The following is a 25545-nucleotide window of genomic DNA, read 5'->3' as shown; positions in this document are numbered from 1 at the left end:
GGGAGGAGGATCTAACTGAAGTAGGTGTGATGAAAGAGAAGAACAGGTAGGAAAATAGTGTGGCAGATACTTGGCGGGCAAACTAGATATCATGACTTTTTAAGGTTGAGTTTTTTTTTTTTTTTTTTTGGTTTAGGATGAAGGTTTTCTTTTTTGTGGGGAAGAGTTAAAGGTTTTCTTGGCGGGGAAATTTTTACAACAGGGTTGTTTTTGCTGAGATATTTATTCCCTAAACAAAGCGTAATAACTAGTGATGTGCCGGATCGTTAAAAAAGATCCACGGATACGGACACGGATCTCAAAATTTTTTTTACCCAATTCAACTATACAAGTGAAAAATTTGTTACGGAAGGTATTCCCGCCAGAATAATGGCAGTTTCTTCAAAGAATGTCAACTGCGCAAAAGTATAATCAAGACTATGATTTAAAGAAATCTCTGTTAAAATTGAGGGACAGTTGGAAGGAATGGGTCAGCGCTGCATTAATGCTTAGATGGAATGTGAAAAATCATTTCTAACTTACTGGGTAGATGTAGGATACAGGAGCAAGAGTGTAAAGCTGCTACTGGACAGGCTAGAAATAATTTTTCCCATTTTATTTCAGCATAAATGCAGCGCTGACCCATTCCACCGAACTTCTCCGACCGACGAAATACAGAGCTGGGAACACCTTTACAAGCAGTAAATAGAGGATTTAGTCTCACTTTTTTTAAAGGATGCCGAGAAAAACAAAAATGAAGAACAACAGAAACCCCAAATCAATAGCAAAAACTAATATTAAATTAAAAATTAAAAAAATAAAATATGTCTCAGAGAGACTACCACATGTTAAGATGAATTTCCCGGGTCAGAACACACATTTGTTAACAAATATGAACTGACAGCAGGTGAAAATTTTAAATCATTGAATTTTTTCTCCTTATCTTCCGACTATGAAATCGCTACCAATCACGCGTATCAAGGCTTAGAATTGCATTTAAAATTTACTTAACAAGATTATAACTCTTACTGTATATAAGTTGGAAGTTTGAAATAAATATAAAACGAAGAAATCTTCGTTCTTTCAATTAGGGTCAAAATTTTTAACGTACGGCTAAATTTTTACTACCATAATTGTGAAAAACGTTAAATCGGTTTTAAATCTCCGGTAATTAAAGTTCTATAAAAACGAGGCCAAGCTAAGAACACTTTCGATCAAGTCACCTTTTGAACGAAAAATGAACTATCAAAATCGGTTCATCTGTTTAGGAGCTACGATGCCACAAAAAGACACACTGATACACACTTTTAAAACTTATTTCCGCTTCCTTTTTGCAATGGGGAGGGGGGGTGAAATGATACCTTATAATTTAAATAGGGAATAAAACCTAATTTAAACGGAATTTAAGAGTCTTTTATTCAAATATTTAAAAATCTTTAGAATAGAAATGATCCGTTTAAGATCAGTCAAAAAAGTAACGGATACAGATCTTTATTTTCCCTCGGATATCCACGGATACGGATATCCGGAACATCAGTAGTAATAACCATTCTTGCTTTTTATGAATTATGGTAGACCTGCCAGTGAAAGAGCACTAAAGTACAATTTCATTTTCAAAACAATTATAACAAAATTAAAAGCTGTAGAATTTTACACGTAACAGCAAAAACATTGTTAAAGAAACGAGAGAACTTTTACGGTTTTGAATAAGGATTTTTGAGAGCTTGAAATGGGAAAAAAAATACACCAAGCTCGATCAAAACACCAGTGTGGGGCGTATCCCTTCTGGTATTTCGATAAAACTTAAGTTCTTGGTCAATTTTGCAATTATTTATTCATTGTAAATTTTCAATAAAGGTGCCAACAATTTCTCTAATCTACTTTTTCGAAGGGGGAAATTTTTTTCACCAGATTTTCTTTAGAACGAATGACTTTCCTTTCAATAACATGATTGTTTTGAAAATACACGTTGGTGTATGTATTTGCATATAGTTAAAAAATAGCGAAGTAAGAAATGATAAGTTTATTTGAGGCGAGAAAAGACCTTTCGGTTGGCGAAAAGTAAAAATTATAGAGCTCTTTTTAATAGCAACTTTCGTAATATATTTCTTACGTTTAAATGGAGTAACAATGTATATTAGTTTTTTTAAAAACGTTTTTATTCAGTAGCATAGTTATGTTATAAATTAAATTAAATGGGAAAGCCTTGATTTTAATGGGTTATAATTTAGAGAAATTTAAACATAAAATTCAGTTGAAAACAAAATTGTCTCTAACATTTAATTTTTAATTAAAAAATATTATATGAAACGTTGGATGTTTTTTGTGTCCTATCACTAAAATGTTTCGTAACAACTCTGTTCAGGATATTAATCTACTAAAGAAAAATATGCGAAAACATTTTCAATCATTAAGTTATCATTAATCTATTGTTTAATGGCATTAACTCTTACGGACCAAGATTGTGGAACACCTTACCCAATTGTTTAAAAACCATAAATAATCAAAATTTGTTTAAGAAAAGGCTAAAAAAATTTATACTCAACTCTATTGCAGTTAATTTAGGATAAAGTAGCACATTTATAATAGTATACCTTGATTTTTTTTAATAAAATTCGACGTATTTTATTGCATTACTTATGTTGTGTTTATGTGTTCTTTGTATGATTATGCATTTATTTTTGTTATTACTATCTTATGTTATAAACTGGCTCTAAATTAAGTTCTTTTCTGAGTAGTGGGAGCAAGTCAAGCTAGTGTTATAGCCTTTACTTCCACCCACTCAGTCAGGGATTTTCAAATCGACAGGGATAAATATGTTTCTGTTTGTAATTTCTTTTATTTTACTTTATCTGTGAAACGCAGTTTTGTAAAAAAATTACCCTGATTGAAATAAAATGAATTGAATTGAATTGAAATTATGCATTTCTTTTTGCATCCATTAAAATCGTCAGTGTCGAAAACGGAACGTAGAAACTTTTAATCGTTAAAGGCACTTTTTGCTGTGCAGAAGTGGTTCTAATATAGTTGTGCATAGTGATTTTCTTACTTGCTTCATCAAATCAATATAAAACATTTCTTTATATACTAATTCAGTGATCTTATCCAGTGCAAACTCAAAAAGTTTCATTGGATAAAACGTCTGAATTCGTACCTCCGTAATTAAGTTCACTTCATTTAGACATTTTGGCTTCATATCCTAGTTGGCAAATGACATTTCCCTGCTAATTACCCCTCTTCATCAACTGTACATATCAAAGAGGTTCTTTGAAATGTGTAAAAAATTCTATCACATTAAGTCGAATAATCACATTAAGAGCAAGTGAAGGAAATCTGAGTGGAGGAAAAAAGAAGTAATGACAGAGAGAGAGAGAGAGTAAAAAATCAAGTTTGTAAATGGCACCGAAATTCTTCAGAAACGACGAAATAAATGCAGTATGTGGCTTACACATGACATGAAAAAATCCGCTCCATCATGTCTAGATGCTGAAGCAGTAGACCACCAACGACTGCTGTAGGAGAATATCAAATGCTGATACCTTGTCATTAAATACCGATCAACTACGCTCGTGAAAATTGCAAAATTACAGAAGAAAATAACAGACTGAATGATATATCCAACTTTCAGCGAAAAGATAGGAGGCATGACTTTATCTGACTTCTTAATTCAGTACATTCCAGATCGGCATTAAATTTATAGTCAAAGAGAACTAATTTGCATATTCAGCGCTCCTAACCGTTCTCAACGTAGGCTTAATAACATGTGTTATTCAATGTGACGGATCCCTGTCTAAATTTTATACAAAAATATAAAGTCAAAAGCCATCCATCATCGCTGGCAGGAACTGTCCTGACAGAATCGAGTCAATTTAGTTTTTTTTTTTTTTTTTTTCTTTTTATCGGTAGTGATTATGGTTTACATGCTCTGGCTGCTCAATACCATTTCCAACGTATATTTGAGAACCGTTTTATTTTTCAAGGGGTTTTCTCTTTCCATTTAAATTTGTAATTGAAGACCTGGGTACTGGAAGGGGGACATTACCACATTTTGCAGACGGGAGAGTCCAATGCATAGCAATTAATTATGCATAGATAACATTATATATTATTAAAATTGGTTTCATAAGACACATTCTAACGTGATATTGAATTAAAGACTTAAAAAAGAATTTTTAAGTCGTTTTTTTTTTCGTTTGTGATTCTCGATAGTTTTTTCAAATGGAACCTGCTCTCTTCTTGCACCGAGGTCTTTCATTTAAAAATTTATTTTTATCATCTGATAATCTTGCGTCGGACAAATTTCCCATCCAATTTGTTCTTTAAAACGGGCTGAAGCAACAGAACTTTGAAAACATGATTTTGGAACAAGACTAAAGATGAAAACAGTCGGAAAAAAAACGGAAAATTTCCGAAAAAAACGTTTTTCTTCCGAAGGAGTTTATTTCCACTTCAAAAAAATTAAAAAAAAAATGATTTTTTTCAACTTTTCAGGAAGTTTTATTTTAAATTTTCAGCAAAAAGTGATTAGAAATTTCTTATACTTAAATTCTGATGCAATTTCCTCCCCCCACCCCTCCTTGTATGTTAATATACTGTCTCACTTTGATAATGCAAGCTGTTGTATGATAATATAATTTGCATATAGATAAAAAACATTTAATACTTTTCCCAAAAAAAATTAAACTAATATTCTTAGTAAAGAATTTATTTTCCCTCTTCATAAAACAAACAAGCATAACTTTAATCACAGAACTATATCTGCTGATTGTGCGAACCAAATGTACAGGGTGCGGCAAAAAAAAAAAAAAAAAAAAAAAACGGGCAGGCAATTTTCCATATAACTTTATTAAAAATAAATAAATTAACGAAACACAAAAATTAATAATATGAGGTGACCTTTAGCAATGAATAAATTAATTGGTTTCAAACTAGCCGCCTTTTGAAGTAAAACAAAGGTGCAACTGAATGAAAATTTTCATTCAAGTGCCGCAAGTCAGTTAATCAATCCTATTCCTTATAAAGCAATTGGTTTAGAGAGTCCAAACTTATGTGTAGTTTAGGGCAGACCTTTGACTCTAAAACAGGCCATACAGTGTAACAAATGTGATTGAGGTCTAGCGAGTAGAGTGCTAACACTAAAGGTGATATCCATTGCACCACTCTCGTCTTTTTGGCCGTATGAAATGGTGTAGAGTCAAACTAAAATGTCCAGTCTACATTGCTGTGCTCTTTGGACCACAGAAGTACAACAGCTTCTAAAATGTCCTTCTGGTACACTTTTTGATTCATTTAATGGCCTTCATCCACAAAAAAAAAAAAAAAAAAAAAAAACACAGATTTTTTTGTCGCTTGTGCTGATTCCATCACAGACGAAGCCTGACTTCGGATTTTGGCGATGTTTTTTTGAAATGTCCACTCTTCGTTTTTGTACACTTTCCGAACATCGACTGTAATTTCTAAGCCACTTAAAGCGGCATACCGCATCAAATACTGTTTGTCGAGGCACAACAAGCAAACGAAGTCATTCTACTTGGTTTAACAACTTTAAAATAACAAGTCTTTTGTATAAAATAGTAAGAAAACAGGAAAACAATACATAAACTAGGATATATATTGTAAATTATTTTCTAATAATGTGAGAAACAAAATTAAATAAGACACTCATTAAATTGAAATTACTTTTACTTCCAATCGATGATTCAATCTTTCTCCGAGGGTTTTTTTTTTTTTTTTTTTTGCCGCACCCTGTATACTGCCGTGCTAAGCACAAAAGTGGAATCTGCATTTGAGCTCAAGCAGGGAGATTGTGTTTAAAGTTTGGCTCCTCCATGTAGTTGATTCAGATGTCTTTTTTTTTTCAGTATTTATTAAAAAATAGTTCCTGATGCACAATGACCCAAAAACACTTTATTTATTAAGTAAAATACGAAATAGAGAAAAACTTCGTTACAATAACTCAGTTCTGTTCAAAAGTGTTGGTATGACTTCTTTTACTGTGCTTAGCACGAACGTATGAATAAACTGAAACTAGTTTAAGTTCTGCTTCAGCTTTAGAAATCATTACGCTGTTTTGGTTTTGGGTTTCTGTTGGAAAGGAAAAGAAAAACCAATTTAGTTTTCATTTGGACTTCGACTGGATAGGAAAAAATCAAAACTCAATAGCTTTAATTTACAGACAGTAAAATTACATTGTAAGGAAGTTGAAATAATAATTATTTTTCTTTCAAACAATATCAATCATGTTTGAAAGTCAAAAATTACAATTATTATTTCAAGTTTCAAAGGCGATCAAAAATAGAAAATGTAATTGTTATGATTAGACACATATTACTCAATATTATTGGCTGAACGACCACTTGACTTATTTCTGGTGTTTGACCAAGAAAGCTCTCAGTTCTAAAACAAAAAGTTTTTTTTTTTTTTTTTTTTTTTTGCATCTTTTTTCTATATTAAACATTCTTTTATGTGTAACTCTGTCAAGCAGAAAAAGAAGATGTGTGAATTGCATTTACTTTTTAATGCTTAACCCTTTATATGTTCCAAGAAACAGCGATTAAGAAACCCTATTTTTAATCATAAAAAATAAATTTTTCCATTTTTCCCAATTTTTCCCGAAAAAACCCGGTAAAAAACCGGGTTTTTCACCTTTTCAAAATTTCCGGAAATTTTACATCTCTAAACAAGGCAATTGACGATTTTTTGAAACCTCGTGGTTTAATTCGAAACTGATTGCTAATTATAGAAAAGCCATCTTTTTTTTTCAGATATATCTGACAGATTTTTAAGCTTCTTCTTTATACGAGCCCGGCTGGTTTAAACCGTTTTTATTTTTACTTGTTCCTCTATTTGGATAGACTGGTTGCTTTTACATCCGAGCAGAACCTGGTGCAAAACCTAGTAAGCAATACCTGTATATGAGCCATTTAGAAGTTTAATCGATTTATTCAATTTTGTAACTTTTATTTTAAAGTTTCATTTTGAAAGCACTGTATTAACGCACAATATAAGTACCAAAAATAAACCTGGTGATAAATTGGAAACAACTATTTGATTGATACTAAAAATGCTAACCCCGCAGATCTTTTTGTTTCTCTAAACTAAATGGGTTGCACTATTTTTCATAAGACTTACCAAACCCCCGGTTTGTTAATTTTAGTCGTATGAGAAATTGAACTCATAGCGAAATTAAAAATAAATAAATACCTTTGTGCGGAAGAGTAAATGACAACCAACAATGTTATGATGCACAAAATTGGCGGATTACTGCAGACACGTGTTTCGGGATTACAGGAAACCCCTTTTTTCAATACAAAGTAGTGAATTTTTGGATGCAAAGACATCCGGTAAAAGCAACGAGAATGCACAACAGACAGCTTAAATAGTAAAAATAGCAAATTATCAAAACAAACAAGACGAAATGGAGCTCATAGCCGAGATTTATTACAAGATTCTCTACGAGAAAAAATCGTAAAGCAATAAATTTCTCCAAAAATCCCATACTGAAAAATTCAGTTGTAAACCGCTGATGAATAAATTAGTAATACATTTCATGCTAGAAAAAATTATAACGATTTAATTGTAACATTTAGCGAAATGCAAAATAAACATAGTACTGGAAAAACCTGAAAAATGTTGGGAAAACAGTTAAATAAAATTGCAAAATATATGTAAAATAACACCAGAAATAAACACATACCTTGAAAGATTTTTGGACCAATAAAACAAGATAACTGTTGGAGAAGAGCTAATAACCATGAAATTTACAAAAAGTATGGTGAAACTAACATCTTAAAGGTTATAAAAGCATCTCGCATTAGGTGGCTGGGCCACATATTTCGATATGCAGATGCATTCCCCACAAAAAGAGACACCTTCTCCAACATTGAAGGAAAACGCCGAAGAGGGAAACCCCCTGTTAGATGGCTGGATGGGGTAGAAAAGGACTTAAGGGTAGTAGGAGTAAACTGAGGGCCATTGCAGGGAATAGGGTTAGGTGGGAAAGACTTCAAGAGACGGTCTTAGCCTGCAACAGGCTGTAGCACCAGCGAAGATGAAGAAAAAAATAACTCCTTAAAGACAAACAAAAATAATTAAAACAGACAAATCAATAAGACCAGTATGACTTAGACAAAAGGAGTTCAAAGAAAAAGGAGGGGGGGGGGGATAACCTAATATCAAGAGATGTGAGCTACAGAAAAATACGAAATGGTTATGGCTGTGAAAAGGAGAGAAGATTCATCAGTGAAAGACCATAATGTAAAAGACCGTATGATAAAATATTTTTTCCTATTATATCAAACGGTTATTGCAAAAGACTACAAATAAAATCGTTTTTTTTTCTTTCTTTTTTTTGACAACTAGTGGGCATGTTAAAATAATTGACGATTAATCGATGAGATACTGCGAAGTCAGCAGGCATTAGTTTTACTATTTTTAACTAAAACGGGAAAAACTCTTAAGTGAATATCAGTAAAAATAAGAATAATGTATAGTAGCAAGTCATAGTAAACCTCTCCATTAGGCTGTGGAGTCGGGAGGAGGAGGACCGACTTAGACTCCTTTCCCCCAAAATCAGTCCGACTCCAACACCTTATCAGAGTTGTAAACTCTGAGAGAAAATAAGTGACTCCGACTCATGGAATTTTATAACGTCCGACTCTTTTACCCTTAAAATCTGTCCGACTCCGACTCCTGTTCCGTACTCCGTTACCCTGGTTTTACTAAACAAAGTAAAAGGAGAAATGAGTCCTGACTGATTCCTCAATCTAAAGAAAAAGGAATTAAAACTTGTTATTTTTCTCATGAGTTTTGCTGTTTGAACTTAGCGGAAGTATTTAATTCAAATATGACTTCTTATCTTAGACTGAACACTAAAAGCTTCCAGGCTAGTGGTCGATCACTGATTTGATCTCATTTTTTTTTTCCGACGAAAAACTGAATAACCTGTCGATTAAGTACCTAAGGGGAACTTTTGCAATGTCTAGAAGTCCCCTCCCTACTGAAATTCCACTCATTTGCGGTCATAACTTTGGAAGGTTTCGGAATGACTGAGTCGATGGTTCGTTTGCAAAATTCTTGGTATGATGGATTGGGTAAAAATGGTTGCGACTGAAAAGCGTCGGCCGATCTGTATAATTATTGCTTAAAGAGTTCCCGCTGGCTCGTGTATTACGTACGAAATGATCAGCCTTATCCAATGCAGAAGTAAACGTAACGTATGTCTCGCATTGAAGATGGAGTGGTCCGAAATAAGCAAAAAATAAAGAGCACAAGTTTCTTGGGATTTGAACATCAATAACAAAACAAGAATCTTATCTGCATCAGTAACCTGAAATTAGACGCATTTCTCATTTAAAATGTATACTATGTGGCCGTCTTTAATTTACTCGGTGCAGGAGAAAGAACAAAATGGAATATTTATATATAACTTCGAATACAAAATATGATTACTGTAAGCCTAATGAGCTATCCCATTAGAATTTCTGTCCCACGTTCCAGACACAGACCAAAATCGATTTGTACGATGAACACGACGTTGGTTGTTAATTGCTTATCAGTTTTGGAATGCGGCATTATGAAGTACGATAAACAATGTAGTAAATGTTTTCAAAACAAGAAGTTTCATGTGTCCAGTTCTTCGTCACATATTCAAATAGGACTTTCAGAAAAAAAAAAAAAAAAAAAAAAAACGAAAAACAAATATTTTTATTTTATTGATTTATTTCATTTTCATTAATTTATTTATCTATTTTTGAATGAAATGACAGAACATATTTAATAGTTTATACATACAAACTATACATATAAAGTCACTCTTACGTAGCAAGTTTTCTGAAAAGTAATTTAACTAAAATGTTATAATGTTTATCGAAACATTATTTTCAACGCAGCAATTTCTTTGTAAAAAATGTTTATACTTGTCTATGGTTTGAATCTCGACTGCTTTCGAATGAAAATATATTACCAACATTTTTCATATGACACGCATGCCCATGTTGTTATTTCTGTCTACAGCAATGAACATTATTGATTGTTTTTGAAAAATATCATGGTGTTGTGAATGAATTTTTCATTTGCTAAGATAATCAACCGTGTAAGACTCCAATAGCATATTGGTAAATTAAACTTGTGCATTTATGCCTGAGAGAACTATTATACCTATCCATTTTCTATAGCAACCGAGAAAACAAACATTTTGTTGTTGTAATTCTTTAGGATAATAAAATATTTTATTCTTTCGATATGATAATTATGCGTACAAATACAAAGAAAAAAAAATCCGAGAAAAAAATGTGTTTTACGTTTACATTTTGCAAGTTATTTTGAAACGAATTATTTTTAAAACCTGCGTAATACTCTCTAAAACTTTTAATTTTCTTCAGTTAGTCGTTGTTTTGCATTAAAATATCGCAGATGTAACTTAATAGTGCGTATAAATGTATTTAAGTTATAAGTTTCTTCTTATTTCTTTGGAAACCATCCGTTTTAACGTGATGTGCAAGATTTTTTGTTATTTGCTCTAGTGCTGAATTAGTACAATTACTTGTTGTGTATTTTAAACATGTACCTGGCATAAAAATCCTTTCGATAAACCTTATATTTTACTTCATCTTTCAGGTTCCTATTTGTTTATCTCGATGGAGTGATGGAACTGCTTCGCCCCCAAATATCAGCTCTGTAAGCATCAGAATGTAACTGAACGCGTTATCCAACAACTCCACCTTCCTTTTCATCCTTCCTTCTCCAGTACTTCTACCAATAGCCATGGCTTGCCCAAAGCCAACGATGGAGTTCTATTTTAACGAAAATCGAAGCCTGGAGTCAACCACAGACACAAGTGATAATTTTTCCCTCTCCTCAACACCTAAGCCTCATATGGATTTTAGGGGATCCTTGTACAAATCAAAATACGATTCAATATCTACTTATAGTGGACTTGCTGGCAGAGCATCCCCAGGTCATGATTTAGGATATCACACCTTGTTGACTAGGGACAGTGTAACTCCAACGCCAACGCATACTCCAACCGTTCCTCGCAGAAATTTTGATACCCTCAGCTGTTCATCTTCATCATTTCGATGGAGTAATGTGCCATCCCCTATGTGCAACATGTCGCCGTATCCTAGATCTTCGGACATTCCTCCCCCACCACCTCGCAATCATTGTGCATCAACTCATGCAACATCAACTCATTCCTCATCAATTGTTTCCGCTGCCAGGTTTGCATATTTCGTATTTTTTGACACATTCCCCCATCTTCGTCAATGTAGTTCACTGAATTTCTGAGTTGATTTTTTTTCTGTGTTAATAGTTATTCTCTGTATTTTCAGTAAGTTACCGCCCAGACTAAGGCAGAAATACATAAAATACACCACCAACACAGCCAATTCCAATCCGAGGACTGCAGTTTCGAGCTTATTAGCACTCATCAGCCCGGAATAGGAAGCGACTGAGCTGGAGGTGGAAAACCTCTTAAGGAAGCCAAGAGTGCCAAACAAACTGGTAGCTAATACAGAATTAGCACTGACCTCTTGGCTGAGCTAGCTCCACTTGGAATTGGCTGAGCTGGCGGTGTATTTTATGTAATTATTCTCTGTGTTTAAATTTCATAATTTAAAACTAAAAATATATTTCTAGTTTGTTATTTTATCTATTTTTAATGCTAAAATATTTTTACCCATAATGATTTTTTAGATAGTTACATTTGAATGTCTCCCGTTAGGATTTTTGTCTAAAACATTTTGATTGCTCAAAACCTTTAACATTTTCCCACCACTTTTGTTTGTTTTGATATATATGTTTTATGTCACAAGCTCAGCTCTTTCCGATAAATTTTGCGTGCGATTCCGATAAAGTTTTATATACACATATATAGTAAATATAATAAATACCAAATTAAAATAACTATTAATAAATAGACTACTAAATGTAGTATACGCATTAATAAATGTCAAGTTTGTTTGAACTGTTCAAAGTGGAACACAAAATGGTGCAAATCAAAAATTGAAGATCGGTGTCATTTGTTTATTCTTTTGTCTGATAGTATATGGACACTTACTGACACAGATTAGTTTAACACCAACATTATTGATTAAATTTATATACTTTCTCCTTACAATATATTTGATGAAATTCAGATACATACTCTGTTTTACAACAATCGACTATAACAGCTTTTTATGTAAGTATCTTTGGTGCCTTCCTAGCACGGGACGAATCCTTCTTTTCTGCCATGTGGAATTCATTGTAATCCTAAAGCTCAGCGAAACCATAAAATCACCTTCATTTATCCCTTCTAAAGACTTTTGAAAAACTCATCAAAAAAGAAAAAAGAAACAAAAAAAGGCGAAAATTTATTTCAAAACAGTATTTAAATGTTTCAGCTAATGTTTCTCATTCATTTTTTACATTTATACTTAGCATTACCATTTATACTTAGTAATACCCAAGAAAGTGAGGTTCGGAAGAAACGAGTAGTGAGCTCATAAAACTAATGAATTGTAATCATAGTAAATGAGATGCCTAATTTTCCCTTTGGCTATATTTTTAATTAATTGATATAGTCATTTTTTTATGAAGCCTTTCACAAACCAATCTCTCTTATCACCCACCCCTAATGGATCGCTCGATCTTTATTTCGCACTTATCTTTTTATGTTATCTGTGGGATGCATTTCCGTTTTTTTTTTAAATAAATATTTAAGTGCTTTCAATAAAAAACTTAACTTTCTTGAAGCGATAGGTTTTATTTCCTTTAAACTTACAAAGCAAACCATTGACCATTTTGAGATTTAGGGTGTGAGATGATTAATCCTTTACCACCCTTTCAAATAAAGCGCAGAAAGCAATCGGCGTGTGAGACTCTTCTTCTCATTTACTATAGTTTTAGACATAATGAAAGACCCGTACTTCGCAGACGGAGAGGAAGAATCGCTCATAGCTTGCCATTTTAGGTCTCTTACAGCGAAAATGTTCAATATCTTGCTTTGCGAATGATGGAGCAAAATGTAATCTTTCTCTAAAGAAAGACATTTCGTTAAGAACATAAAACAGAAAGAGCAAGTCATCACCCCAGAGCAACAGTAAGATATCTAAGCCGCAGAAAAATATCTTACTGTTGCTCTGAGACAACGAAAACAGAACGTGAACGATCCAAAGGTATGCCAAAGACATAGTAGTTGCGGTTTTAAAGATTGTTAATCTATATTGACGAAGATGTAATTTCTAAAAATTGAAGATTTTCCTAAATATGAGCAAACACAATGCACTTTGAATAAAATTAATTCGGTAGTAAAATTTGAAGTTATAGCACCGGTTTAAACTAGATGCATAAATTTAAAACCAATAAGATGGATACAGTCATCAGGTTTAAGCAAATAGCTCTATTAGCTGAAAGATGTCGAGAACCAAGTCTTTTCTTTTTATGATGCCAAAGTTGTGGATGAGGAGAGAAAATTACACATCTTTCAAACAAGATTGAAAATATGTCTCTTAAATATTTGTCTAAATTCTTTTATTTGTTATGGACTAAAATTAGAGATCTGCTTAAGCAAAAAAAAAAAAAAAAAGAGATTGGCCATGCCTTTAGTCCAAGTGTCTTACGTGGTCCATTGGTTAGGACAGCCATTCTTCTCCCAGACGACCTGGTATCAATCCCCAAAATGGGTCTAGAGAATGAATCTACGTCATCTTCAGTGCTATTAGACAATACTTAAAAGGTAAGAGTTGGTGGAGAAAATAGGCCTTAGCCCGAACTTTGAAGAATCAGGCAGTCAAAGTAAGTACATGAAGTTGAGGTTTATAGTGCAAATAAGAACCATTCACAATTTCATCATACGTAGTTAAGTTTTTCCATAAAACTGACTTTAAAGTTATTATTTTACACCAGACTTTTCCACCCGAGGAAAACGCTTTTCGTAGAGCTGGTGTCAAAAAATAGTTTGCTCAAAAAAACAATGAAAATTAATCATAATGAAGTTATTTTTCTCTTTGGGATCGACAGTCGAGTCGAGCTTGAATCTAACAGAAAAAATTCCAAATCCTGCCAACAAGATAGGCCGGGTATGTGTTGAGCCAAAACAAATTTCTTCCTTAAACTAATTATTTAGAAAAACCATAATGTAAAACTTTTCAACTTGCTTTTAAAATTTCAAACTTAATTTAATCTTTTCATTTTAGGTCCTCAAGTTTGAATGGTTCCTCCCATTTGCTTGACACAACGCCACTCGTGTCGACGTTTAAAGGGAAAAAATCTCATAAAACATCTTTCTTTGATCGACTTAGCGACGATCTCATTTTAAAGATTTTCTCCTTTCTATCGAGTAATCACCTCTGCGTTTGTGCCAGAGTTTGCCGAAGGTGGTACTTCCTTGCATGGGAGCCTCAACTTTGGACTTCAGTATGTCTTAGTAGTGAAAGAATTCATGTTGACAGAGGCTTGAAAACGTTGTTTCGACTCTTATGTAGAGATTCTCCAACAGTATGCCTTGCTGTTGAAAGGATTAATCTGAGTGGTTGCTGTAAACTTACAGATAAAGGACTTTTTACCATCGCTAGGCGGTGTCCGGAACTGAAAACTCTAGAAATAAGAGGTTGTGCCTTAGTGTCAAATACAGGAATTGCTGAGGTTACAGCGAGATGTGTTCATATACTCAGACTGGATCTTACAGGTAAGACTGAATTATATAACTGGCTTGATTTTTATATTAGTTTTGAACAACTATTGAATTTAACCAAATATTTCTTTAAAGAACAAAAGTTTCTGTTAAGTACTTCTTTAAGTTGCAAGCTGTTAGCCAGAAGTTCCTGATTAGATTTATTTGAATTTTATGTGTGCACTGCGAATTTTCGTGCCAAACTTAAATTTCGTTATGTAAAAGCAGTGTGCTCTTTTTATGAAATATCAATTAGTAATTGAAAAAGACTTATTTCAAAAATTGTGCAGAGTATCGTTAATTCGAGCTAATTGGGACAGGGGATACTTCGGACTACGAAATTAGCCGGATTATCAAGCATGAGGTTGTTAGATTTTATCAATAACTTAAGTCCTGTAAAAAATGTATATTGCATGGCGCATGAAATTTCAAGCAGAAAGCTTCGCTTTCTCCTTTCTTAAAACTCGCAATGAACACTAATTTTTAGTTGTACTTTATTTTTTCAGTTGATGTTAAAAGCTATTTAGTCTGTTGACTCACAAATTATGCTACACTCAATAATATACAATCCTATATGATTTCACTGCTTAAACAGACGCTACAAGCCACTAACAAAACACAAGTCACATACGTTCGCTTGCAACTGTTCACTTAATTACAGTACTCCAGTCGCTTTCGAAGTACCCGACGTTTGAATTACAGAGATTCGGATTAACGAGGCTCCTTTATTTTTACTCTTCTGAGCTATACAGCACATCCTTGTTTATCCGGACTAACTAGAGCCAAAGGCAATCTAGATGATCGGAAAATCCGGTTAATCCGTGTTGTAAGAGTAATAAGCAGACTAAATGTTCATTACGATAAAAAAACTATATTTTTAAAGAAAATTGCATAGATTTTTTGCCTTTTAAACAATTCTATCAAAACAATTTTCACATAATTTCTTTAAAAAAATTTAGTCAACAATCTTCTGGTTCAAACGCGTTATGGTGGAAGAATACTCATAGTTTATTTTGTTGCCAGCAGTGTGCATTTGAAAATAAGTAATTTTGGGATTCGTTACAAATGTTAAAAAATTAATCGCGGGAAGTTCTTACCGCTAAATTCCAAAGGAAACGGATCCTTTTTGATCAACACCTTTTAATACCGAAAGAAACGCTAATAATCCACAATGTTTACATCATTATATTATTCATGTTGTGTGGCATGAATGAAACGAGGAGCATTACTTGAAGCTACTAATGATTCCAGAAACTCCTTTAACGTAGACAATGTGTTACGTCACACATCATCAATCACCGCAAATAACAAATATTAAATTCAGGTATGAAAAAATATTTTTCAAAAATAATCTACTCTATTGCACACTTAAGAATAAGTAGTTTAGATTTGTTACGAATGTTAAAAAATTAATCGCGGGAAGTTATTACCTCCAAATTCCAAGGGAAATGGATCTTTTTTGATCAACACCTTTTAATACCGTAAGAAACGATATTAATCCCCAGTGTTTACATCCTTACAATATTCACGTTAAGTGGCTTTTCATGAATGAAATGACGAGCATTATTCAAAGCTACTAATGGTTCCAGAAACTGCTTTATCGTGGACACTGTATTACGTCACACATAAGTTCATCAATCACCGTATGTTAATTATAGCATTTGCCCACTTCTTTCAAGTGCTTCTTTTTCAATCGGAACAATGCTGAACATTAAATGTTTCGCCTTCGAAATCTACTTTTGATATTTTCTTTGGAGGTTGATGCCACAAGCAGTTTAATAGCTTATTCGATTTTTTTTTCTTTTATATTTTTTCACAGCTAAATGATTTTGTGCTGGAGTAGACAGTTGGAATAGAGTGTGGTAGGCAATGTATAAAAAAATTGATTTTGTGTGAATAAAAAAAAAATAAAAAAAGCTCGTAAATAATTCTCAATCGGAGAACAGCGTTCATTAAATAGTTATACACATCAGAGTTGATTTTATTTATTTATTTTTTTTTATTTTTCAACAGTATCGCTGTTTGATTTCCCCTTCCTGGTATAAGGTGTATAATGACTCTTTGTCTTTGCTAGAGCTTATATAAGGAAAGTGTTTACCTTTATGCGGACGCAATAAATGAGGAAATCAGTTTAGTCAAAGTTTTCAATTGCAAAAATGTAGTAAGTTGCTTGTCTCGGAGTTATGGAGTCGGAGTCGGACTGATTTCGGGTAAAGAAATCGGAGTAGGAGGCTTTTAAATTCCAGGAGTTTTGGTCGATCATTTTCCCTCATAGTCTGCAGCTCCGCCAAGATTGCGGACTCCAAAGTTGGAGTCGTATTGATTTTGGCATGAAGAAGTCGGAGACTGTAAATTTTCAGAAACTGGAGTCGGAGTCGCCATTTATTTCCTAGTTCACAGCCCTGGTTACCAGGAGCTCTTTTGTCATTGCGCAATGCTGTAGAGAGTTTCGAGAAGCAATAAATCCTATTAAAGCCTACTATGGCTGTCAATGAACGTGTTATAGTAGTCATGTATGTAGCTTTGCACTTTATTCTGCTTAATTTAAATAAATATGTACATAGTTTAGAACCATCTTATATGCACACTTCCACGGATAATTCCTTATTTGTGTAAAACGTTCTGCAAATGAATAAATTTTTAAAAGAAAATTAAAAAACGTTTCACACACACAAATGCACAAATTAAGGGAAAAAAAAGCTCATACACGAGTCTTGTGGTTACAAGAAACTCCGTTTTCAAATAGGTGAGCTTACGGACATAAAGACATTTGACAAAAGCTAAGACTTTTAACATAATAGCCGGGCCCAATTTCCCAATAGGCAAAGTAGGTAGCTGCCAAATTTTGCTTAACCACCCATATCAGCAAAAATTGAAAAGTAAATTTTGTCCGTTGGTACAGCAGCTTCCCCTACCAATTGTTTTAGACATTTCTAAACATCCTTCACACACACACACACATAAACTATTTTTACCCATTTCTTAACTTCATTTTTCCGAATTTAAACGTCGAGAACTGAAATTTTACTGTATTTAAAAAGAAGCTGTGTTATTAAATAAAAATTCGGGTTATGGTGCACAAAATCAATGGGAGAGAATGGCATAAAATGAAACAGTACGATACGTATGGTATATTGCAATAATAAAATGCAGCACTACAATAGTACTGTACAGTAGATATAGTAATTATATTCGAGACACTTTTTAATTGTTCAAGAATATCGAAAATCTTTAAATTCCTTTAGTTGTCAGAAACTTTCTATCATTCCATTTAAAACTTTAGATAAACAGCCCTCTTACGTGAAATAATGTTTCATCAACTTCACACTTAGAATGAAAAAGATGCGGAGTGGCGATTTGTAAATTCGCGATTTGTAAAAAAAAAGCGATGTTTCTACTGGTACAGTGTGGGGTACTTTTGCTTTCGGTGATGCTAAAAGGATTGCGCATTCACGAAACTAATATTTAGTACCCATTAAAGAAGGTGACACTTAAGCCTTGCGATTCCCTTCTGAAAATTTAAGTGTTACGGGGTGAGAAATTCGAGTTAGCTCCAAAATTCGTTAATCGAGAAAAGATCGCTATTTAGCCATTTCGCTCTAGTCGACACTTGCACATTAAAGTCAAGTAATCATTCTTAGTTACGTTTCATATTTCGGATATTTATTAATATTTGATTATAAATGCTCGTACCGTTTGGGATATTTTTTAAATTTCTTTAAATTTTGTTTTTTACTGATTGAGTGTCGATATATCAACAGAATAAAGGTCAATTATAAAATATTGTAAGTTTTCGAGTTTATTTGGTACAATTGAAAAATGCTCTTACAGTCGACTCCCGCTACAACGCGATCCGACTTACGCGAAATGGCTATAACGCGAATTTTTCACGAGTAACGAATTTTAGAGCTAACGCGAATTTTTCGCCCACAACATGAATTTTTCTAGAAGGAAGTATCAGCTTCGTTATTGACTACTAAATATTGATTTCGTGAATGTTATTACGTCCCTTTGAGCATCACTGACAGCCAAAGTTCCCACGCCAAGCTAGTCTAGTGCAAATAACCATAATGGCACCTTAGTGTCACCTTCATCTACAGTTTGAAAATGTGAAGAAAAAGAAAGTTTCTGATAAAAAAAATTTAAAAAGGCTAAGATTCTCGATATGCTTGAACAATTACAAAACGTCGAAGGTAGCGCGACAATAAGTATGAGTAAATCTTCCATATGTACAGTTAAAAGTCAAAACAAAAAGATGTCCGTAAAAGTTTACAACTTAGTTTCAATATTGAAGCTTGTAGAGCAATTTAGCAAAGTAAAAATTATGAAAATGAAAGCTACGCGCGCACTTGCATTGTGGATTAATAAAAAGATCAGGTAGAGGAGATGTAGTCACAAACTGAAACGTTTTAAATAAAAGGTGAAGCGTATTTAAAAATGTATTAGATAAAAATGATCTGATCTTGGAGCTTAAATCATCACTAGTATTCTCATTTTTTAACTCGTAAATATTGCTAATGTATCTACTGTACAGTACTATTTTGTGCATCATTTTAATTTTATTGCATGCAGTGCGTACCGTGTTGTTTTTTTTTATATCTGTTATTCCCATTGGTCATTCATTTTGTGCATCTTAAGTGTTTCATGTTGAATAACAGTTTTTTATTTTTTAAATACAGTAAAAGTTCAGTTCTTTATGGAAGAAACTAATGGTTAAGGAATGCTTTAGAGCAGTTTGAGGGGTGTTTATAAGTGCCTAAAAGTATTTGGTATGCTTTAAAAAATTTGTATGCATATATTTTTCCATAACGCCGAAATTTCAACTTACGCGAGGAGTCTTGGAACGCATCCCTCGCGTAAGTCGGGACTCGACTGTATTTCATTTTATCAGTAACGTAAGAAAAGAGATGGTGTCCGGGTCCGGACCCCTCGCTTGAAACTCAAAACCAATAAACTAGTTCCTACGAAATATAAGTGCCTGTAAAATTAACTTTTATAATGAAATTAACGTTTCTCTCTTTTGTTTAAAAGATGTTTTTCACCATCTAAATCAATTTTATGTACAAAAATGTATGTATTTATAAAATTTTAAATAAATTATGACTGCATCTACTATTTATATTTTCAAGTAGCCGAGTTGCACTTCTTTAATGAAATATTCACTGTCAGGAAAGGATTAAAACCTTGAAGGTTGAATTCCTTCAACTTTTTAAATCCTTTCTTGCAGCGAATATTGGTAAAAATCGTAAAAAATGTTTGGAATGACAAATTGGCTCGGTAAAGGAATGAAACAATAAATAATTCTTAGTAGTATTGAATTTTTAAATGAGCCAATTCATCAATCTAAACCAGATTTTTAATTTTTTCGTTCAATCCTCAAACGGTGTGTATGTGTATGTTTTTTATTTATTTATTTTTTAAAAAGTGGCGAAGTAGTGACTACTTTTCAAAAGTAGTTTGTAGTTGCTACATTTTGAAAAAAGTAGTTGTAGTTAACTACATTTGTAATAAAGTAGTTGTAGTTGTAGTTCGCTACCGAAAAAAAGTTAGTTTTTCCAACCACATGCTTAGGAGAAAGTTCTTATCCAATTAATAACACCCATACCATTGCAGTGATTCGAGCCCGGTCCCACGATGCAGGAGCATAATACGTCTTTTCTTCTGCCAATGACTAACCCATACTGAGTTTGAAAGCACGGTGCAATTAAAATAAAATTCAGGAAGTGAGAAGCCATGGGAGGGAGAAAATTTAAAGTTTTGAGTAAAACGCGTACAATTGTTTAAACCGTAGACTTTCATAGAAAAGTTCTTCTAAATCGTCCTCTTTAAGCAGCACTTATCAAGGCTATTATTACCATCTCTTGCTGGAAAACATATGAGAATTTTGCTTACCATTTGTACCAGTTATTTCTAAAATTTAAATTTCGGCACTTGCACTTCTTTGTGTGGAGGTGAGAGAGCTATCATTAAAGTCTGAGAATAAAAAACCCTGAATCTTATATCTTTAAACGAGGAATTCTTGTGGGTATACATATATATCTTATCTCGGAAACGGCTCTAACGATTTGGATGAAATTTTGGATTTAATTGTAGTTTTGCATTCTAAGTTCATCTACATCAGTGTTTTTTCTGTAAAAACGCGATTTTTTTTTACAAAAAACAGTTTTTTAATATAAAGTCAAATTGAGTTAAGCCTTGAAGTAAACGGTGGGTTGAGGCATCAGGCAGACGATTTGCAACCATAACAATGAAAATTTGTCTCTTCTCGCTTTAAAATTTTATACTTGCTTAGGGTTGCCAGGCTTGGCTGATATTGGCCACTTTGGCTAATTTCAAACACACTTGGCTGAAAACAAAATCAAAAGCATTATGTAAGTCGATGTAAGGCTTTTTTTCTTTTTTAAGTGAAACTATTGCGTGACCATCCTATTTTATTTTATTTTATTTATTTATTTTCTTTTTACACTTCAAATAGTTTAACATGTTTTTTAAATCACGCATCTAAATTTTATTTCGAAGAAGTGTATATCTTGAGATTGTTTATGTTTTGTTAAGACAGTTGTTATCATTTGTTGGAATGGTTTGTGGATCATCAGTTTTGATGGATATCATGCTGTATGTAGTATTTTCTGGCGCTAAAACTAAAAGTACTTATTCAAAAAGAAAATCTCGATTGGGATAAAATCGTGAAACGCATCATAGTATGAAAGGAAGTATTCGGTTAAAAACCGATTTCACCATAGCAAAACTAAGGTCAAAATATTTTAATTACTGACAAGAAAATTGTATAGTGGAAACAAACGTAACAGATAGTTTATGACAAAATGTTGATTTAATTACATGCAGAATCTTCTTTCTTTGGTACTTTAGTGTTATAAGAAGGTCGAGTATATAATATGTATTTCGTTAACGTGAAGCTTTTCAAGTATATTTGGAAAAGTATTGAACCTTAAAAAAACACAATTTGACAAAAAATAATTCTTTTAAAGCCGAGCGAGGCTCGGTCGTCCAGGTACTATACCATTTATAACTCGTATTGCTATTGTATTTCCAAGATAACGGGAAGAAACAAGGCTCGAGAATGTTGAAAGAAGTTCCCCTTTTTGGGGGGAGGGTTGAAATTTCCGCTCTCTCGCCTTGGGCAAATATATAAGCAAGTAACTAAGACGCCACCCCGAAAATTTCCAATGTTTAAATAATACCTTTTCAAGCTTCGGCTGTGTAACGTGTGTGGTACGACTCTCTCCTACGCAAGCGACTTTCGCTAAAATCCATCTTTTCCCGAGCGTTGTCCGCAAATTGCCTGCCTCAATGATTAAGGTTGAGTCTTTGTGGGTGTAGGCCAAAGAATCATTATTAGAGCTTGGTCGCTAAAGACTGCATTAATTCCTATCTGAGTGAGCAAAATTGCAGGTTTTCACGTTTGTGTAATTAGGCATGGCATCGTTTTATGAATCTCGGCTATTGTATACTGAGCTCTATAATTGGTGACGGGCTGGGAGATTTGATTTTTTCGTTTTATTTTAGATCCTATTCTTTTGTAGGTGGAGCGCATTTCTAAGCTTCAAAAGCCAGTTTCTGATATATTTTTTAAACGATTGCGCTTTGCTGCCTTTGAAGTCGAATTTTTTCTTTTGAATTCCTTTGTTGAGTGTTAATCGAGAGGGCGAGCATTATAATAGTGTTTGCATTTCTTTGTTTTCTCATACATTTGGTTTGCATAAATAGTGGCTTCTAAGTTTTTCGTGATTATGTAATCACTATGGTGAATCAAGTGAAATAGACCTTTTGTTCTTTAATGATGAAAAATCATGGTAGTGAATTTTAGTTTGCCATTATGTTTTAATTGTCTTACAAAACGGATGTTTATTAAAAGTTAGCAAGCAGAAAAAAAATCTGATAACAGTAACATAATTTCGTATAGGCCAAGTCATTACCGCAGCCAGAATTTTCCTTCTAGAGGGTTGGGATCTTGGTCCTAATAGGCATTGCTTGTATATAAACTACAGTATTAAGATTGGCAATATTTGTTAAAACCAAGGGTTTTGAGAGGTGCTGTGCCACGAGGGGGAGGGGAGAATGCTGAGGGGTGCTGTGCCACTGGTCTTCATTTTGATCGAGAAAAAAAAGTTTGATTCAGCTCAAAAAACAGCTCAATTATAGTCCATTGAACAGTGTACTGATCAGAGCTGCAGCTCGGTCAGCTTACTAACGTCATCAAACGGTTTGTTATCCATTTTTTACGGATAGCAAACCGTTAAATCTGCGTCTGTCTTTATTGATGTATATCAAATTATGTTCTGCTCAATGTTATTTCGATTTAACAGCGATCCATGTTTACTGCTACTCTGAGAGTGCATAATTTCATTCAACTATGGTTTCTGAAAAATGTTGGTTAAGCCATTTTTTGAAAGAAGCCTTACAATTAGACCACAACTTGACTCGAAATCCAAACTGAATTTTTCATAACAGCATTCAATGTATTTGCAAATATATTATGCGTAGCCAAAAATGGATAAATATTTCAATATCAATTTCTAGGGTTATAAATGCTTAGCCTAGTGAAGAAACAAAAATATTTAGAACGACAATTTTATAGCCAAAAATTTACTTTATAAAGAACTAGCTGTACCCGACGCGCGTTGCTACGCCAACAAAAAAATACATCATTATACTGATTTTCATGACAATCGGTTGAACGGGGCAGAAGTTGCTACTCTGCAGTGCCACCTGGTGGCGAGTGGCTTCAATGAGCATATTATGCACCTTCTCCGTGGAAAAATACATATATATATAGCAATTTTCATAATAATCGGTCCAGGTATCAAGTGAAGCCGTGACTATACTCAAATTTTGTACTCACGCAGTTTGCAAGATCAATCAATCGCTAAAAATATCAAATAGAAAAAGTTTTAAATCCCCCTGTTGCATGAAAAGCCATAAAACAATAAAGAAAGAATTTATTTGTTCAAACGCAAGAAAAATGGCAACAGCTAACTTCTTATCAATGAGATCTTTCACGCGAATTAATTTCTGCAGCCGATAATTTTATTCGTATTTATCCAATGGATTGTGACTTAAATTGGAATAAAAAAGGAACTAACGATCGGATTTTTTTCGAACTGGTCTATAAACATTCCCAGTACCAAAAATAACAAACGGTGAAAGTTTCAGCCAAATCTGCCGGGTAGTTTTTGAGTTCATGGATGACATACAGACTAACATTCATTTTTATATATATAGATACGTCTTTTTAGCACTTAAGAGAGCAGTATAATATTACAGTGTCAGTAGTGATTCATATGATATTGGATGCGTTTTTAAATCATTTCAGAAAAGTTGTTTCTTCAACTTAATGGAAGTAGTAAAACTTATAGTTTATTTTTTAATTATTATTATTGATTACTGTTATGTAACTTGAATCTCAGTTTGAAGTGTCTTACAAATAGTACTCAGTTTTTCAAGTGCTCAGGATCAGTTATTCGCAAATTATTATTTATTGTACAGTGTAGTTTGACATTCAAAAGACGCCATTTGGACAACTACCGCTCGTTTATGCTTCATGGCAGAATCCAATATACTCATCACCATTCCGTATTTGGTGTGGAGAATGGCAGGATTTGTTTCAGAGGTAACTGGTAAAGATTTTAAACACTTAAAATGTTAAAAGTGATTAATATTTACCCAACTGGTTAGGAGATTTTTTCGTAACATAAATGGCGATGTGAGGAATATGTAACCACAACATTACATTTCTTCTGCGCTCCACAAGATTTATCAAATAAAGTTGGAAAGTATCCAATGATTTTTGTGTTACTTATTTATATAAATATACAACAGAAGCATTAGCGTAAATTATATGCATATAAAGGTATATATCGTCGTCTCAGAGCAACAGTAAAATATCTTAGTATTATTTCTGGGATTAAATGCCTTGCTTTTGCTTTGAGGCGATGATATGTAAGTATTACAAAACGTTTAAAAGCAAAGGACTAATTTTTCTGTGGTGAGTAAGACACTTCACCTGACCAGCTAATGGTTACAGAAATAAACTGATTCAAAACAGAAGATTAGAAAGGGGAGGGGGGTTGTTCCCATTCTAAACCGTTCATTAAATACATCTTTTATATATCACTTGTAACGTTTAATTAGCTCGCTTTAAATATTAGAGTTCAAAGAATGGTGCGTTAAGACAAAATCACATTCTTGGCACCTGCTCCACATAAACGTTAATGAGAGACAATTTTTCAGTAGTTAAAAAATCTCTAATTGATCAGAAGGCTCAAAAAACGGTCAACTAAAGGTACTAATTCTAGACAGTTAACAAGAACTTTTCATTACTTCTGCTTTTAAATTATGCCATCATGTTTTGTAAGGTCTAGTGATAATTGCAGGATCGACCACCCACCTTGTTTTTGTCGGTAATTATATCACTATCAAAATTATCTTCAAAATGGAAGATTTATTTTATAGTTATAGTAATAAAAGAGCAATTTTGCTCTTTAATAACTCGTATTTTTATCTTTATTTTCTGACATTATATATATATATATATATATATATATATATATATATATATATATATATATATATATATATATATATATATATATATATATATTATTTATTTAAAGTCATGAATATTGTTGAAAATTAAACATTTTTATTTTATTTCCCTGTTCGTGTTTGGGTGTGATTATTGCTGTCTTCACTGAAAACAAAAAAAGTGAAGTAAAGAAATGAAATTAATACTTTAAATTTAATTGATTTGTTTACTTTGCATGAATTCACAATACGTAAGTGTTCTATCAAACTGCGTTTTTTTTTATTTTACTTCTTAATTTTATTAAAATATAAAATTTAATTTAAAAGCTGAATAGAACGAAATTTTAATAAAATCAAAAGGCCAAATT

General features: G+C 33.0%; 1 protein-coding gene across 1 annotated transcript in view; it reads left to right on the top strand.

Moving 5' to 3' along the window:
- The window catches only part of LOC129218206 (F-box/LRR-repeat protein 7-like), a 151663-nt gene that overhangs the window by 69119 nt on the left and 56999 nt on the right, over positions 1 to 25545 (top strand). Inside the window, exons 2-3 of the mRNA XM_054852421.1 lie at positions 10597 to 11198; positions 14157 to 14647. Of these exons, the coding sequence (XP_054708396.1) occupies positions 10744 to 11198; positions 14157 to 14647 (946 nt within the window). The 5' untranslated portion in view covers positions 10597 to 10743. The remainder of the gene's footprint in view (positions 1 to 10596; positions 11199 to 14156; positions 14648 to 25545) is intronic.

This window comes from Uloborus diversus, chromosome 3 (genome assembly GCF_026930045.1).
Source record: "Uloborus diversus isolate 005 chromosome 3, Udiv.v.3.1, whole genome shotgun sequence".
Taxonomy (NCBI): Eukaryota; Metazoa; Arthropoda; class Arachnida; order Araneae; family Uloboridae; genus Uloborus; species Uloborus diversus.
This window is presented reverse-complemented; position numbering and strand designations above follow the sequence as displayed.